General features: G+C 37.7%; 1 protein-coding gene across 3 annotated transcripts in view; it reads left to right on the forward strand.

Moving 5' to 3' along the window:
- Positions 1 to 15,607, forward strand: part of ACSL1 (acyl-CoA synthetase long chain family member 1) — a 37,904-nt gene that overhangs the window by 13,005 nt on the left and 9,292 nt on the right. For all 3 annotated transcript variants that reach the window (XM_030271250.4, XM_030271252.4, XM_030271251.4), the window contains exons 3-12: positions 1,906 to 2,020; positions 2,390 to 2,454; positions 3,678 to 3,779; positions 7,298 to 7,397; positions 7,565 to 7,743; positions 10,531 to 10,563; positions 10,764 to 10,815; positions 11,600 to 11,673; positions 12,437 to 12,514; positions 14,778 to 14,912. In XM_030271250.4, coding sequence (XP_030127110.3) covers positions 1,906 to 2,020; positions 2,390 to 2,454; positions 3,678 to 3,779; positions 7,298 to 7,397; positions 7,565 to 7,743; positions 10,531 to 10,563; positions 10,764 to 10,815; positions 11,600 to 11,673; positions 12,437 to 12,514; positions 14,778 to 14,912 — 933 coding nt within the window. The remainder of the gene's footprint in view (positions 1 to 1,905; positions 2,021 to 2,389; positions 2,455 to 3,677; positions 3,780 to 7,297; positions 7,398 to 7,564; positions 7,744 to 10,530; positions 10,564 to 10,763; positions 10,816 to 11,599; positions 11,674 to 12,436; positions 12,515 to 14,777; positions 14,913 to 15,607) is intronic.

A 15,607-nucleotide genomic window follows, 5' to 3' on the forward strand; every position in this document is an offset into this window, starting at 1 on the left:
TAATTCTACTTTACTATAGGAAAAAATAACAAAGTAAGCAAAACTGAAAGTTTTTTGTTTCTCCTTACTAAAAACCTTTAAGAACCAATGGGAAGTTTTCAACAGCAGTCTGTTGCAGTTTCTATTTTTTCAGAAGGACAGTGCTATCAGGTTTGTATCTAAGCAGTGTACTGTCTGATAACTCATCTTCAAATTTGGTTAGTGCCTCAGGCCCTTAAAAAATTGCTTTTGTGGTGCTGTGTAATAGGGCATGTAAACAAAGCAGTAGTAGCCCACATGAGGAGAAATAAATACTTCTCGACTCTTGCTGAGGAATGGCTTATGCTATTGTATTTCACCTGATGTAGGGATTGCAGCACCTCAGACAATAGTACATGTGATACATTGCACTTGATGTTACCTGTGGCCATGGTAACAAACTACATTGTGTGATCTTCCTTAGATTAGCTCCAGAGTGGCAACACTGGGAAAATCTGTAAGATGACGTTGATTACCCAAGATCTGAGAACCCAAAAAGCAAGCAGTCTTGCTTTTCTTTCCAGGCAGAGACATGTACTAGTGATCTGTTAATTTCCTGTAGAGTAGATGTTGGTCTGAGAGCAAGTATATTCCTGAATTTCTGTTGTTATGAAGTTTTAGAGGTAAGCCACTCATTAACTTGTTCTGGGTCATGTTCACAGTGCACGTTTCTGCTTACTGTCAAAGGAGTGGCAAGCACTGCATTACTCATACTGTTTTGCTAAAACAAGTTAAGCTTGTTTTAGTGTAAAAATATTTTTGTCCTCTCTATGCCTTTTATGTGCTAGCTGATTTCTGTAGACATGGGTAATATGACACCTTCTGTACATAAACCTGTATTTATTTAGCTTATACATGAGCAGGGGCTGTCTGGTTTTCCAGGATACTTTGAAAATAGGAGAAGAACCTATGACTACATATGAACAGATTTTAGTTGTGGATGATAGACTAACTAAATCTGTGCTTGAATTGTCTAGGGCTTGACTTTCTGAAAGAGCCAGAAATTGATTACGCTGATAGAGAAAATCTTACGCAGTGTTTACTCAAGACCCTCTGTTTAACCAGCTGGGCTGTTCGTGATAAGAACTTGCTTGTAGGTGTCTATCATCATAACAGGACTAATTAACAACTGTGGCCTAATAGTAATTGCATAATTGTAGTTTGTAAAACTTGATTGCTCTCTAAAAAATGAGATTATTTAATCAGTCACTCTGAAAAAGGCAGTGTTAAATCTGAACTACTAAACTCTTTTATTGACTTCCAATTTTAGCTTATGTAAGTGTTCAACAGCTAAAAAATGGTGATTTTATTTTTCAAGATAGTATTGTCTTGACTGCATTTAAATAAATCAGGAGGCCCTTTTTTGTAAGATGTGGCTTTTAATTGTATTAAAGGACTCTATCAGGAACAGAATATTTTGCTTATGAGAACACTTGTTCAGGGTGTTGGTGACCATGCTTAAAATTTAGGGTTTAAAACCACATATTGAGGTGTGATTAGGTTCTATAATCCTAATTAGAAAAATATATTGGGATTGTTAATATTCTGTCTAGACAGCTCTGAGGCTGGATTTAGAAAGCCTGATGAAATTAATTATGGTCTATACTGCACCAATAGAGTAAAATATTTCTTAAGAAAGTGTTTTTAACAAAATGCCCCTTGTTAGTCTTTACTATTCTCGTTTGTTCTGTGCTATCATAGGTGGCTGATGAATAAAATTTTGCTTGGCAGGTTTTTGGTAATGTAGGGAGCAGTTTGAGTCTTGAAACAATATCCCAGAAAACCTTGCATAGTTCTCAAGTTCTCTGAAAAAGAATATTCCTTCAAGCAATTCCCATTCATTTACAGCTAACAAGGGTGTCTAACCTTTCTAATTGCTTTTCTTAGGGCAGTGAGCATGCTCGAAGGTCCTCTCTTCTCAGCAGCGATGAACTGCTGACATACTACTATGATGATGTGAGAACAGTTTACGATATTTTCCAAAGGGGTTTACAAGTATCAAGTAAGTCTAAAATTAAAGATAATATTTTAAATATGTCAAGAACTACGTATTTGAACTCTTTTGAAATGCAGCTGGGCCTAGGGGATCTCTGTCTGGCAATATGCTGAATGTATTGGATGTGGATTTTCTTGAGGACAAATTAAACTGTTATTTTGTGAAACAGTTCTGAGAATAAAGTCAGTGCTGTATTCCTTGGCCTAAACCAACTTTGTTGCTTCTGTCCTTTCTCAGCTTCCTTCCCTGCACCCCTGTAAAAACCCCATTTGTCATCTGAAAGTGTCTGCTGTGAATCTAGGGACTTAACATTAAGAGTGCTGTCAGGACAGAGGAGTTTGGGGTGAATTTTGAATAACTTTTTTTTTGTTTTAGATAATGGTCCGTGTCTTGGTGTTAGAAAACCAAATGAACCATATGAATGGATCTCCTATAAAGAGGTAAGTAGTCTCTTAGTGCTAGACTTGCTTTTGCTTGCTGAAACCATTGATACAACATCCAGTAATGTGATATAAAAATTTTGAATTATTTATATTTTTTAAAGTTGTGGCAGAATATTGCAGAAAGATTCTAGTTTCTATTACAGTGTCTTAAAGGAGCAGCTTTATATATGTGCAAGGGAGAGAAAAAGAGCACCTCCTGCACTTGTTTTTTAAGCCCCAAAAAATTCTGAAATAAAGCTGTTATCTTGGCATCTCAGTACTGAATTATTTAGAACTTAGGTGCAGCAGCTTTGAAGTAATATTCAGGGGCTCAGACTGTGCTTGCTTCCAAGAGGTGTATCTTTACACTAGGAGAAGTTCTATCTATGGGTGGTGTTTGGGCATCCTGACCTTTTCTCCATAATCTGAGTGGTGGTTGTATAGGGTACTAGCAGATCTGCTTCTAACTAGCAGCATGCTGTATCTTGATCCCTGCAAGTATCTGTATGCAAATCTCCATTAACAGCTGTGCACGCTTAGGTTGTTCCTGATTTAATCAGTTGGTCTTCAAATTTGCATAAACCTTGCCTATTGCATATTGTTAAGGTCATTAAACACCTTCTGTGTATAACAGACCTCACTTTTTTCCCAAGGTGACTTTGCTGCAAATTTGTTAGGTGCAGCCTCTTTTATTAAAGCTTTGCTTTTGGGGTCATGTGACTAATATGGTTTCAAGTCCATGTGCTATATAGAAAGAATTTAGATAATTGCCTTCCCAAGCTTGGTTAATAGAACTAAGTGGGTTTTGCCTCCTTGTTCTCTTGTTTTTTGGAGGGAGAAATGCTATTCCTATAGGCACAGAATGAAGTAAAAGGAGGGTGCATGTAATGCCTGTGATTAAACAGAAATATTATGTTTCTTTGTTCTGAGGTCAGTTCTTGAGTTTAACACAGATACAGCAAATCAGCCTTTTCTGTGTTCGTGTGCTGAACTTCTAAACTTATACTTACTACTTTCATGTCTGACTGGGTCGACATATGCTGCATATTGAGTGCGAGTGTAACAATTACAAAATCAGTGCCATGTAATGGCACTGCAATGTTTAGCTTATCAGAGTCACAGAGGGCATCCAAAATAGCCTAAAAACCTTCTCACATTCATACCACTTAATAATTGTTGAGGAGAGTTAGCAATTATGAGCTTGCTCTTTTTTTCTTCTCCCTCTTTTTTTGTCTCTTCAGGTTTCAGACAGAGCTGAGTATGTGGGTTCTGCATTACTCCACCGAGGCTTCAAACCATCTCATGTTCAGTATATAGGAATCTTTTCACAAAACAGACCTGAGGTAATTAAACTAACATTTTGTCTATTTGTGGTCTGGCCGTTACTAAAATGGCCTATTCCTTTATCTCTTGGCAGTGTACTTCCCTACAGAGAACCCATTTGGTGTCAGGAAAAGCCTAAAGACTGATACTGAGCCATAGACATAGCACCTTTCAGCTAAGAACCAAAACTGGTAGTTGACACAATGGTTAAAGTCATATATTGTTGCATTTGGTTGGGATTTTTTTCCCCTAGAGCTAAATGCAGAAGGCTAGAGAGCAGAAAAAAAATCAGTGAATTCAGAAGAACTGAACTAATTATCTTGTTTCCATGTTATAGAGGTGGCTTGTTTAATAGGAAGTGAATGTAGTTCCTAGTGAATGTAAACACTACTTGGTTTCTGTTAAAAAGTAACATTGGAGAACCTAGATAGTTGAAAGTGAGAGGAGGTCACAAGGAGGTGTTTAAACTTTTAAAACACCAAGGAACACTTAGTGATTAAATACTTGAACAAAAATGTGTTAAGGTGATAATTCTGTTTCTTCCAGAGGTCCTGGGCACAAAGATTCTGGGACGGGAAAGCTAAATTTCTGGCAAAAATTGGAAATTAATTTAATAAAAATGGGTAGAAAGACTGCAAGTGGCACAATTTAAAATTACGTGGGACAACCATGGGGATATTCAGGGTGATAGTGCCTATCCATTTTAAGCCATAAAGTGGTTCTAGATTGCCCTTTCTAAAAACATCATGAAATACTCAGTATATATTGTCCAGACGTGTTTGTTAAATCTGTTTAATGGGACTGAATTTCTCTGAACTAGGTTTGTGTTTAGTAGTTTGAGCTAGTTCAGTGTAAACCTGTATGTATTAAGACAGGGACTGCTTCTTACCCTTTATCAAAAGGATGCTGTCCCTCTTGATTAAATGCTCCCGTTTGTGCTTGTCACTATCAAAGGACATCCACAGTTCTGACAGGGTTAGAAGTTCTATCAGTGCCTTGGTCTCTTGTTGTCAATAAAATGCAAGCTGTATGACCAGTGACTGGCTTCCTTATTTCTTCTCACCCTACACCCTAAGAAACTCCCAGGCTTTTGGGTTTTTCTGATGGAAATTTATTTCTAACAGTTGTAGATTTATTTCTGTAATAAAGAAGGCTGGAATATATTCAGTTAGGAAGCTGTTAAATGACATGGAGCTACAGACTCTACAATTTAGCTTCCTGTGCATATGACATGAACTGGAAGTAAAAAAGGGAGACATATTTTTCTGTGGTGCCAATTTGAATTGTTTCTTTATAGCTCCATATGTTCAAGGTCTTTGCTGGGTTGGTGAATTTTGAAAGGAGAGCATGGAGTTTGGCTCTTGGATCACAGAGATAAAATGCTTAAATTGTATTGGTTTGAGTTGGGTCAGGAATGAGCTGAAAAGATTTGTTTAAACCAGCAGTTTTAAATCTGGGATTTTCCCTTCTCAAAACTACTGGATGGGTGTTGTGACATCCCAATCATAATTACTAATCCAGACAGGAGAATATGTGAAGGGGTTTTTTTTGTGAAATTATTCACATTTCTTATTTCAGGGATCAACTGCTGGGGAAATCCCCTAATGGGGAAAATCCTAGCAAAACCAAAACTTGGATTTGTAAATAAAAGTATTACTTTCTTTAAGTTCCTGGAAAACAGTCATCTCTTCTGGAAATGGGATGGTTTTGTTTTGGATTGAGAGAAAATACAACAATGAAGTATGGCTTTCCCTAAAAGAAGATCAGAACCATGTCAGAAAAGAAGCTGAAAGTCTGTCTATATTTAGTACTAGTTGCTTGCTTGGGCTTTTAGAGGATTTGAGTGTCATGGTTTGATATTTACATTTACTCATAATTTTAAATTCAAAATGGAAAAAAAGTGTCTTGGTGGCCCAGAAAATAAAGATGCTGGTTGTACTGTTGAGAATGATGTGCAAGAGTTTTTTGAGTCTGAAACAGGAAGCTTTTATCACTCTGTGCAGCTTCTGAAGTCTTTGTAGTAGACCCCCACCCTATTAAAATAACTTCTAAACTTCTGGGTGCTGAACAGCAGCACAGCTGCTCCCTTGTTACATTCCTGGAGGATGTGTTTAGCAAGTGGACCCTTTCATGGCTATTATAAATGTGGCTTAGACTTACCAATATGTGTAATGCCTCCATGAAAGTCTAGGTACCTGTCAGCTGGCTTTGTACTAGTTTTATAAGAAGTCTTTTTGGACAAGAGGTGTACAGCTTGCCCATTGCATGAATGCTATCTGAAGAGTTTCCTGTTTAAGATTGTCTGAATCAATAGAGTACTTGGGGAAACTGCCCCCTAATAAACAGCTTGTAAAACTGAGATTTGGCAACTTAGTCTCTATTAGATATTTTATGGAATAATCAGCTCAGTCATGTTTAAACTTGTCATCGTGGGGGTGAGGTAGCTGCTAGTCCTGAGAAGGTCTGGAAAGTGTAACAGTTTGAGGGAGGGGAAGGGAAACACCCCTGTTAGTGTAAGTCTTGTAAGTTCTGGTTAGTTTAAAGATGCATGCTGTTTTGTTCTGTCATTGGGACTGACTAAAAGTACTGAGAATTTTTGTCAGTCTTTGATGGGAAAATCAGAAATGTTCTGTTTCCACTCACCTCTTCATATGTCTGTCTGGAGGTTCCTGTTTGAGAAGTTGTATGTTATTCTGTATTTTGGTGTAGCTAGTTCATTACAAACTACACCCAGGAGTTACTATCAGAAAAAAAAGAATTTACTGTCTTTCCTTGATGGTACATGGGATGAAAATAGGCTTGCTGTAAAGCATAACTCAACACATCATAAGGTTGCAACATTCATTGTGTTTATTCAGTACTGTACTTGTTATTGGGTAAATCCTTGCTGCAGCTTGCAGGGATGTAATTTTTTAATAGAAGTGTTCATATTTGATTCCTATAAAGGAGAATTGTTAGTGTTGAGAAATGCTGAGAAGCTTTCTGGGGCTGACTCTCCACAGGACTTTTACTTTAATTGCATGTGTTGCATGTCTGACCATCAAATGAGATGCACATAATGCAGGGGTAAGAATACTATGTGTATATAAATTTAATGTGTGGTCAAGACATAAATGAGTCCTTCACTGATTCAGGGTAATAAGGAAAATTGAAACCTTTGCCTACCTCAGTAACATAAAACCAATAAAATACTGTACTCTTGCTCAAAGCTTTTCTGTTAGTAGGTAAATGAAGGCGACAGTTTACATTAACTGCTTTTTTCAAAAGTACTTAATATGACTTTTAGGGATAAGGTTGAATTTTATTGGATTCTTTCCTATAGCTCTTTATTATTTGGGGATTTTTTCTTCCTTCCACAGATAAAAATCAAGTAGGTCTTCAAAGTGAAAAAACAATACAAACTGTCAGGTTTTAGAAAGACTTGTCCATGTGAGCTGTGTCCTATCAGCTTCCTTGTTAGATTTTAAAAATGAATTTTTCTTGGAGGTCTGTTGCAGTAAGCAAAACGTAGTGACTTTCATCTCTTCTCTTTGTGCAGTGGGTCATCATTGAACAGGCATGCTATGCATTCTCCATGGTGGTGGTGCCACTCTATGATACACTGGGAGCTGAAGCTATTACATACATTGTGAACAAAGGTAGGACACTTTCAGTAGCTCAGCAATTGAATTTATCGTGACAGAGCTGAGCGAGGGCAGAACTGTAGCCTTCTTCAGAAAAGCCTTCCATTGCAGCATACTGAAGTATTTATGGATCTAGTCTGAACTGAACTTGTCATGTTGATAATACAGTTCTTTTTCATCAGCTGACTTGTCATTGGTTTTCTGTGACAAACCTGACAAGGCCAGACTTCTGCTAACCAGTGTGGAAAAGGGAGAAACTCCAATACTCAACACCATTGTTATCATGGATTCTTTTGGTGTGGATCTCGTGGAACGTGGTAAAAAGTGTGGTGTGGAAATCTTCAGCATGAGAGAAATAGAGGTAAGAATGTTTAACCTGCTTAACTGCTTTAATCCCGTTTACTTGCCATGGATTAGTTTCAAAATCCTTAACTATCTCTTGGATTGAAGTTTACATAAAAATATAAAAAAAATAGGAGGAAAACAACTTGCTAATGGTATTTCACAATGCTCAAAGTATATAAGTGGATATGCCAAGATGACAGAATGAAGGCTTATTAACATAGTCCAAGACTGAACACTAGATCTGAGTGTTAAGGCTTGCCCATGTGAAGCATAATGTGATAATTATATACTATGACTAATATTTCAGAAATTCTTATTCAAGAACAGCCTGTGTAGGCTTTGGTCTTGTGAAAAATGCCACTTTTCCCTGTACCCTGAATTTACAAGATGCTTTCTGGTAGAGAAGGAAAATGTCAGTCAGCTTCTTAGAGGATAAGGTGATGGTGTTACAGGGGAATGAGCTTTCAGGCTTTGGAAGTAGAAATCATTTTAATTAACCACCTGATGTCAAATCTTAGTTTTGCTTGTAGTTTTTGTCTGCGTAGACCTCTTATGCAAGTTTATTTCATAACTTCACTCATCTGCAGAACCCTCTTCCAGGATCAAATTGCATAAAGTACATCTTTGCTCTGAGATTATGAAATAGGGTTTAGCCTGTAGTTCTGATGAAGGCTTGGCTTGCTAGACTTTGAGTAACTCCAGATAAATGTGCTTGTCTTGTACAGGTGTCAATAACTGGTGTGAAATGCCTCATTTCACTGAAATGCCTCATTTCACTGAACTTGTTTTCATAGCAGTTAAGACAGCTATGTTAACAGGGCCACCTTCTGGTAAAGGTACAAAAATGTCAGCACACCTTATTTCAAAAGAAGATGGACTGGCAAGCTGGCCTCAGTAAGACTGCCAGGTTAAAATGGGGCTAAAAATATGAAGTAGGGCTAGAGTTAAATGGCTCACAGATTACTGGCCAAAGGGTTGGGTTAAATTTAGAAAAAGAGTGGCCCAACTGTAAGTTGTTAGACTAAAATGAGATTCTTTCCTTGAGTTGAACTGTAGTTTTTGACAGAGGAAGATGCTTTCTATTGGATCTTCTAGCTTTTGAAAAACAAAACTGAGGGTAAATGTTGCCTTCACAAAAAATGTTTGTATGCTTAAGTAGTAATGTTCAGTAGTACTGTATAGCTCTTATTTCATTAGTGCAAACGTCAAGTGTTAAGTAATAGGTGTTCTAAGAGCCTTTTGTTTAGATCTCTGACAAGAAGTTAAGGGCAAATTTAGATAATTGTAATAGTTCTTCAGTGAACAGGGAAGTTTTGTCACTTGTTTTTTTGAGGGGATATAGATTTAGAGTGTGTCCTGAAAGGTAACTATGAGCTGTTTAGGAGCTTAGATTAGACTAGAATTACTGTTTTCTAGCTTTGAGTAGTTGTTTTCTGCACTTCTGCCTTGAGCTTACTGCTTAGCTGTGAACGGTTGTATGAACCATTCTTCTGTGTATGCCCTAGAAGCCATCAGCTTAGTTTCTGATGCCCAATATCTGTATGTATCATGTGGTTACTTGTAGCTGACTAACTGTGAATAAATGACTCTTTAACAGGAAGAGATGGTGGAGTTTTGTTTTAAGAGACCAAAACAAGTGTCTGGAGACTTTTAGCTGTATATTCAGTAGATCCCAGATTTTACTCAAAGCATGTTGTAGGGAGGGTACTGAGCCTTGTGATGGTATATTAATTGGAGGTGCTGTTTTGAGCAGACAGATGTGTTGCCATAGTGGTAAATCTTTGCATAATGCTCCCTTTCAAAAAGGCAAGCCTACAGGTATGGGAATGCTAACTGTTTCCAGACATTCCCTTTGTCTTAAACCTCCTTGGGTAAGTCTAAGAGGTACATGATACTAAAGAAGTCTGGGGCTCCAAGGGCTGCATATGCTATTATTGTGTATTTGGAATGTAAAGGGCAGTGGTGAAGTTGATGTCTGTCCTCAAATGGTTCTTCCAAAGATACACTTAATGGAAGGTCCTCTTTAACTTGCATAAGCTCTTAAGCTAGTATTGTTTTCTAGTTTTAAGTAGGCATGACAGTGGTAAGTCTTGATTTGAAATTTTAAGTTCATAGATACTGAACATTGGCTTGCAAGTATTTCCTCTTACGCACAATATCCTTGGTAGTTAAAGGATTGTTTTTGTATTCTTTCCCTTCTGCCTAAAGAACCCTAACATCAGTGGTAGCATTGGGTAACTAAGGAAGAAGATAGATGAGAGTTTCTCCTGTACAGGAGTTCAAACCAGCAGTGAAATTCAGTCTTCCTTGGAGGTGCTTGCTCCAAGCAAGCAAGAGAAGAATCTTCCTTCATTTAACCAATAATTGTTGGTGGCACATCTTCCGCATGAGATATAGGACTGTCTGTTGTCTTATCATAACCTTGAGCTTCCCTAGGGAGTGACCTCTAGTTTATTAACTGAAGAAAAGCCCTGTGAGTTTAAGAAAAATTATCACTTTTGTATTTGTAGAGCATGGTAGTTATTCTACGTGTTTTTGAAATGTGTTTTAAGACTTTTGTTACTCTTATGTTAACCAGAGAATCACAGAATGGTTTGGGTTGGAAGGAACCTGAAAGATCATCTGGTTTCCATCCGCCTTCAGCCATGGGCAGGGTTTGCTGCACTGGGTTGCTAAACCAGTTAAAATGCCTTAACAGAGAGTCTAAATAATGAAGTATTATGGTATTTAGTAATGTTTGATAAATTTAAAGCAAGGAAGATATGTGTTTGTATACACATTTTCTCTCTTCTCCTTTCTGTAGGAGCTAGGAAGAGCACACAGGCAAAAACCTATGGTAAGTGTGAAATTGGTTCAAATGGCAATGTGAAGCTGGTTAGCATTCTTTAGATCAAACTCCCTATCTTAAACACCATTCTTTAGCAGATCTCCCTATCTCCCATAGCTCAGAAATAACACTAGTACCTTGATGTTTTGTCCAGGAAAATATTTTCCCTTGCTGTCTTAACCATACTAATACTTTCTTAACTCTCATAGCCTCCAAAGCCAGAAGATCTAGCAGTCATCTGTTTCACCAGTGGAACAACAGGTACACTGCATTGTGTTATGTAGAATTTATTATTCTGTATGTGCAAAATTAATTCAGAAGCCCTCCTACTTTTTCTTCCCTCTCCACAAGATTTCCCCCTGCTACTGCTCCTTTTTGGCAAGTAGAAGTAGTAGCTGGGGTAGTGTTACGGTAAAGTTCCCTTGGGTTTTTAAATTTTTTCTCCTGTTTATTAATATGGAGTTTGCAGTATTGGGGGGTGGAGGTGTTAAGTTTTTGGGCTTGGAAATAAATAAATTGTATTTACATAATAATAAGGGCTCTGTATCAGACCTCAGACTATCAGTTCTTCCATAGTCTTTTTTTGTACTTTATCAGCAAAATTTTTCCATAGGTCTAAGCAACCTTGTAAGACCCAAACAGACTATCTAGATGTCACTCACTTGACATTCGTGAAGTTCATACCCACTGGCATGGAGCATAAGGAAAGAATGCAGCAACAAGCTGTATTTTTAAAACAGATGTGAGAACAGAAATTAATCTGGACTTGGTAGCTGCATTTTCACAGAAGAGCTGAACTTTGAATGAGAAACATATCCGAAAACATGGCGATTTCTTAAAGCTTTGGGCACCTTAAGAAGTTATAAGTCTCTGTCATAAACTGATTACTTAACGGTTGCCAGCTGTTCTTAACAGTGTTTTGTTTAACTGATACACAAAGAAATGTATTAATATCAAAGAATATTATCACATTAGTTTTGCCACTGCTACCTTAACTTCAAGGATCTGAATTTCACTGTTGAATTCTGATGTCCTTCTTCCTCAGGAAACCCTAAAGGAGCTATGATCACTCATCAAAACATAGTCAGCAATACTTCAGCTTTTGTGAAAACTACAGAGGTAAACTGAAAAGATTGTGGACTTTCTTGAGGGGAAATGATTTCATGAGTAAAACAAGCATCTAAATCTCTAACTTTGGTCTTAAGCTTTGGTAAGATCAAAGTGAAAATGTAACTTGGCAGCACTCTATGCCTAGTAGTCAGAAGTCAGTGTTTATTGGTTACTCTGTCAGGGTCAAAAACCCAGCAGATTTACAATCTGTTCTGATGTAGCCAAAGTGATATAATGATCCTGATGTCAATGTACATTACATTCTGCCATGGGCTTATGGTGTTTCTCATTAGTGCAAGGAATACTGTTTTTAGATTAAGCATTGGTCTCACAATTAGCTCATGTAAAGTACTTTTGATATTAACCTTAGGGTAAATTAGATAAACAAATTTCTTAATCTAAGATGAAATTGTATTTTTTCAAACCAATACTATTTTAACTTCTATTGTCCCCCTACCCTCCCAATATATGCAGTGGAACTCTGTGGTTTCTATGAGAATTTATTTCTCTTCAGAGTCTTATGAGGGATAAATTGTAATAATCTGGTCACTGTACTCAACTCTACAAGATTGTCTTTTTTTAATTAGAAAGACTACAGCAATGACTTTCTAGCACGAGTAAAGACAAACAGCAGAAACAATGTATCTCCATTACAAACAAAACTAAAGCAGGAGCTGTGCTCTAGGGTGTAGATGCTAGATTTTACTGTTGTGTTTTAACTTAGGCAAAATAGAGACCCAATGAGAATTGAACTTTTTGCTAACACTTCCAGAAATCATTTATGCCTTCTTCTGATGATGTTCTGATATCATTCCTGCCCCTGGCTCATATGTTTGAGAGAATTGTTGAGGTAAGCATCTGTTTGTTGTACTAAATTATTGAGAAGCTTACTTTCTTATAGAATACATCTAGGTGAAATATGCTTTTCCTTCTTGGCTCTTGTAGATGTGTATGAAAGCTTGAAGTAAGATTCAGGAAAGCAGTGTCCTGTTAGCAGTATGTAATGAGCACTAGACAATTGGTTTTCATGCCAAAATATAAACATTAACCTTAGAGCTAGCTCTGGTTTTCTAGAACATGGGGCAATCCCTTAGAACATGTAAACTGCCTAGAAATTCTCTCCAGTATTAGTGCATTATTAAAAAAATCCATGCCATTCTTTAGTCTGCAAACTTCAAAAATTTATTTTATAAGGAGGCATCCTGTTTGTTTACACAAAACTAATTTTAAGTTAAACTCACCATTGCTTCCAGGAAATTTCAGTAAAGAGGAAGGAAGTTTGTTTCCAGGGAATTTTCTTCCAGGAAATGGAAGTGGCTTTTAAAGCCATTTCAATGACAAACTTTGAAGTTCTCTTGGATCATTTGTTTCACCATATAACAAAATCTGAGGCTTAATTTTTGAGAATGAAAGAGCTGCAGTTGTCTTAATGCTGGCAGTCTTGAAGATCTCTGGGCCTGTTTGGGTGCTGTGCTTTATTGAATGGATGCAATTCCATTGTGCCTCTACAGTATGTAAGAAGTTCATGTATTAATTAACTGCACTTCCTGAGGGTGAGTTAACACCTCTTCCTCAGGTGAGATTGCAAGTACATATGTTGAAAGTTTACAGAAGGAGTATTCATGCAAGCATGAGGATGCATATGAAGCCAGAAATTTTTGTGTGACTTCAGTTTTTCCAAATTTTCTACTAAAAGTCTCTCTGTGTGTATATATATGCAGAAGTGTATATTTTCGTATGTGTGTTTTTTTGTGTGTGTATTTGTCTCTGTGTGTGTATATATGTTGCAGAGATTTGGAATAGTACACAACTGAGGTCTACAGGTGCCTCTGAGCATTCAGCACTTCTTCCTGGTCATTCTGATATCAGTTATACCTCAGTGTCTGTTTTACTCCCCTGTCTTGCACCAGAACATACAAGCTGTACAGCTAACAGCTCTGCTCTTGATTATGCAGTAGAAACAGGATCAGAACTTCCATCTCAAAAGAAAAAATGAAAAGAGTGTTGAGATTGCAGTATTCCTCGGCTGGTTGAGGCCTGTACACAATAGGTTGTATAGCTGCATTAGGAAATTACCCAAGACAGTTTTGGTGAAAAGGAGAAAAGATTCCTTGCTGTTTGGGGTGTGAACACAGGCTCTGTGAGAACCAGTCTTTACAGTTCTGTTTTAAAGTTGATGTTTCCTTTGTTTTGGCATCATATGGAAGTTAGAGGGTCAATGACCTTGACTTGACAAATATGTTCCCACTTAGTAAAGTTGCTGCTCAGTCTTTATGGACTGATATATTTGCTGCTTTTAGCAGATGGTGGCAATGTATAGGTAGAGGGGCGAAGTGACTTTTTAGCATGTCTTATGCAGTAGATCAGAGGATGTATAGTAGGGAGTGAAGGAGCAGATGTTACAGAGGAAGCAGAAGAAATAAAAGCAGGTAGGTATAAACACAAAGGAGAGAAGAGATGTTAAACAGTAAAAACATAGGAGAAAAGAAAGTGAGGGGTGTAAGGTAGGTGGTGAAGCTTCTAGACAGAAAATATAGAACACAACAGGATTAAGTCTGCCTACCTTGGTGTAGGTCTGAAGTTATGCAGAAATAAGCTCTATTGCCTAAGAACAAGTCCTCTGCTCACATCAGTGCTGTGAAATGAGAAGGAAAACGAGAGTGCAAGGACTGGAAATGAAGTAGCAAGTAGGCAGAAATCTTCACTGTTATAGTAAATAGCATGTCCTGACTATAAATGCAGAATCTCTAGATATAAAGCAGGGGACAAACAAGTCTAATATTTTTAAATAAGCTTGCTAAGTATTTTAAATGGAGAAGTTTTCCTTATCAGTCTTTGGCTAGCTTTTAAGTCACTGGCATTACCTTATTTGACCAACTGCCCTTTTTGGATAGAGGCTTTTGTGCTAAGCTTGAAAGTGGGGTTTGTGCACACTAGGTATGTCTTGCTACTTGATCTTTCTAGTACTATCTTAGAGTGTGAGAATGCTGCAAAACTAGTCCAGAAGTTGACAGGATTTAAGGTCAATCTCCACTGCACAGGACTGTCATACATACAGAGCTGGAATACATTGTACCTCCTGCGTTTTCAGAGTGTTTACTTTTTTCTAACAGTGTGTGGTTCTGTGCCATGGAGCCCGGATAGGATTCTTTCAAGGGGATATCAGACTACTCATGGATGACCTAAAAACACTGCAGCCAACTGTATTTCCTGTAGTACCAAGACTGTTGAACAGAATGTTTGACAAGGTAAGTCTACAGGCATGAGTGCGGTCTTTTAAGAAACTCCATAAAGTTTGTGCTGCCAGAGTAGGAGTAACTACTGTGCCTGGGATATTAACAAATGTGTGCATCTCTTTCTAAAAGAGAGCTGAAAGTGCAGGGGATAATACTGCATTAAAATACTTTCAGGCAGCAAATACTAGTGTTGAAGTCTGACGAGGGGACTTGATTCTCGCTATCTTCATTAATGACTTAGTGTTTTGCTCTGAGCAAGTTATTTTAAGTCTAGTCTACAACATGAAAATGAGGCTTGGCATCCACATACCACGCTTTTAGCATCTGACTCATGGAGTGGAATTTGCAAACCAAAGTCAGGTGTTTGCCTATGTTTGCATGGACACACGCAAACTTCCTACATGGCAGCCAGAGTGTGTTCTAGCTGGGAGAACTGTCAGCCAGCCAGTTGGGAGTGCTGGCGAGAAGACGTCTGTAGCCCCACTCTCCTGTGTGTGCTGCTTGCCTGCTCACAGTTAACTGAGATGGGAATTTGAAAGTAAATTCTTTCCTGAGCTTCAGATTTTAATTGGCCTTTTGCATATGGATGATTGGCTCCTTTTAGGATATAGCCAGGGGAGCCAAAGGATATAATAAATCTATGACTGCTAAAGAAATGGCAGAGCTGTCTATGCTGTTTTAGCCAGGAAATTTCTCTGATCATAAGG

The sequence above is a fragment of the Taeniopygia guttata genome, chromosome 4 (assembly GCF_048771995.1).
Source record: "Taeniopygia guttata chromosome 4, bTaeGut7.mat, whole genome shotgun sequence".
Taxonomy (NCBI): domain Eukaryota; kingdom Metazoa; phylum Chordata; class Aves; order Passeriformes; family Estrildidae; genus Taeniopygia; species Taeniopygia guttata.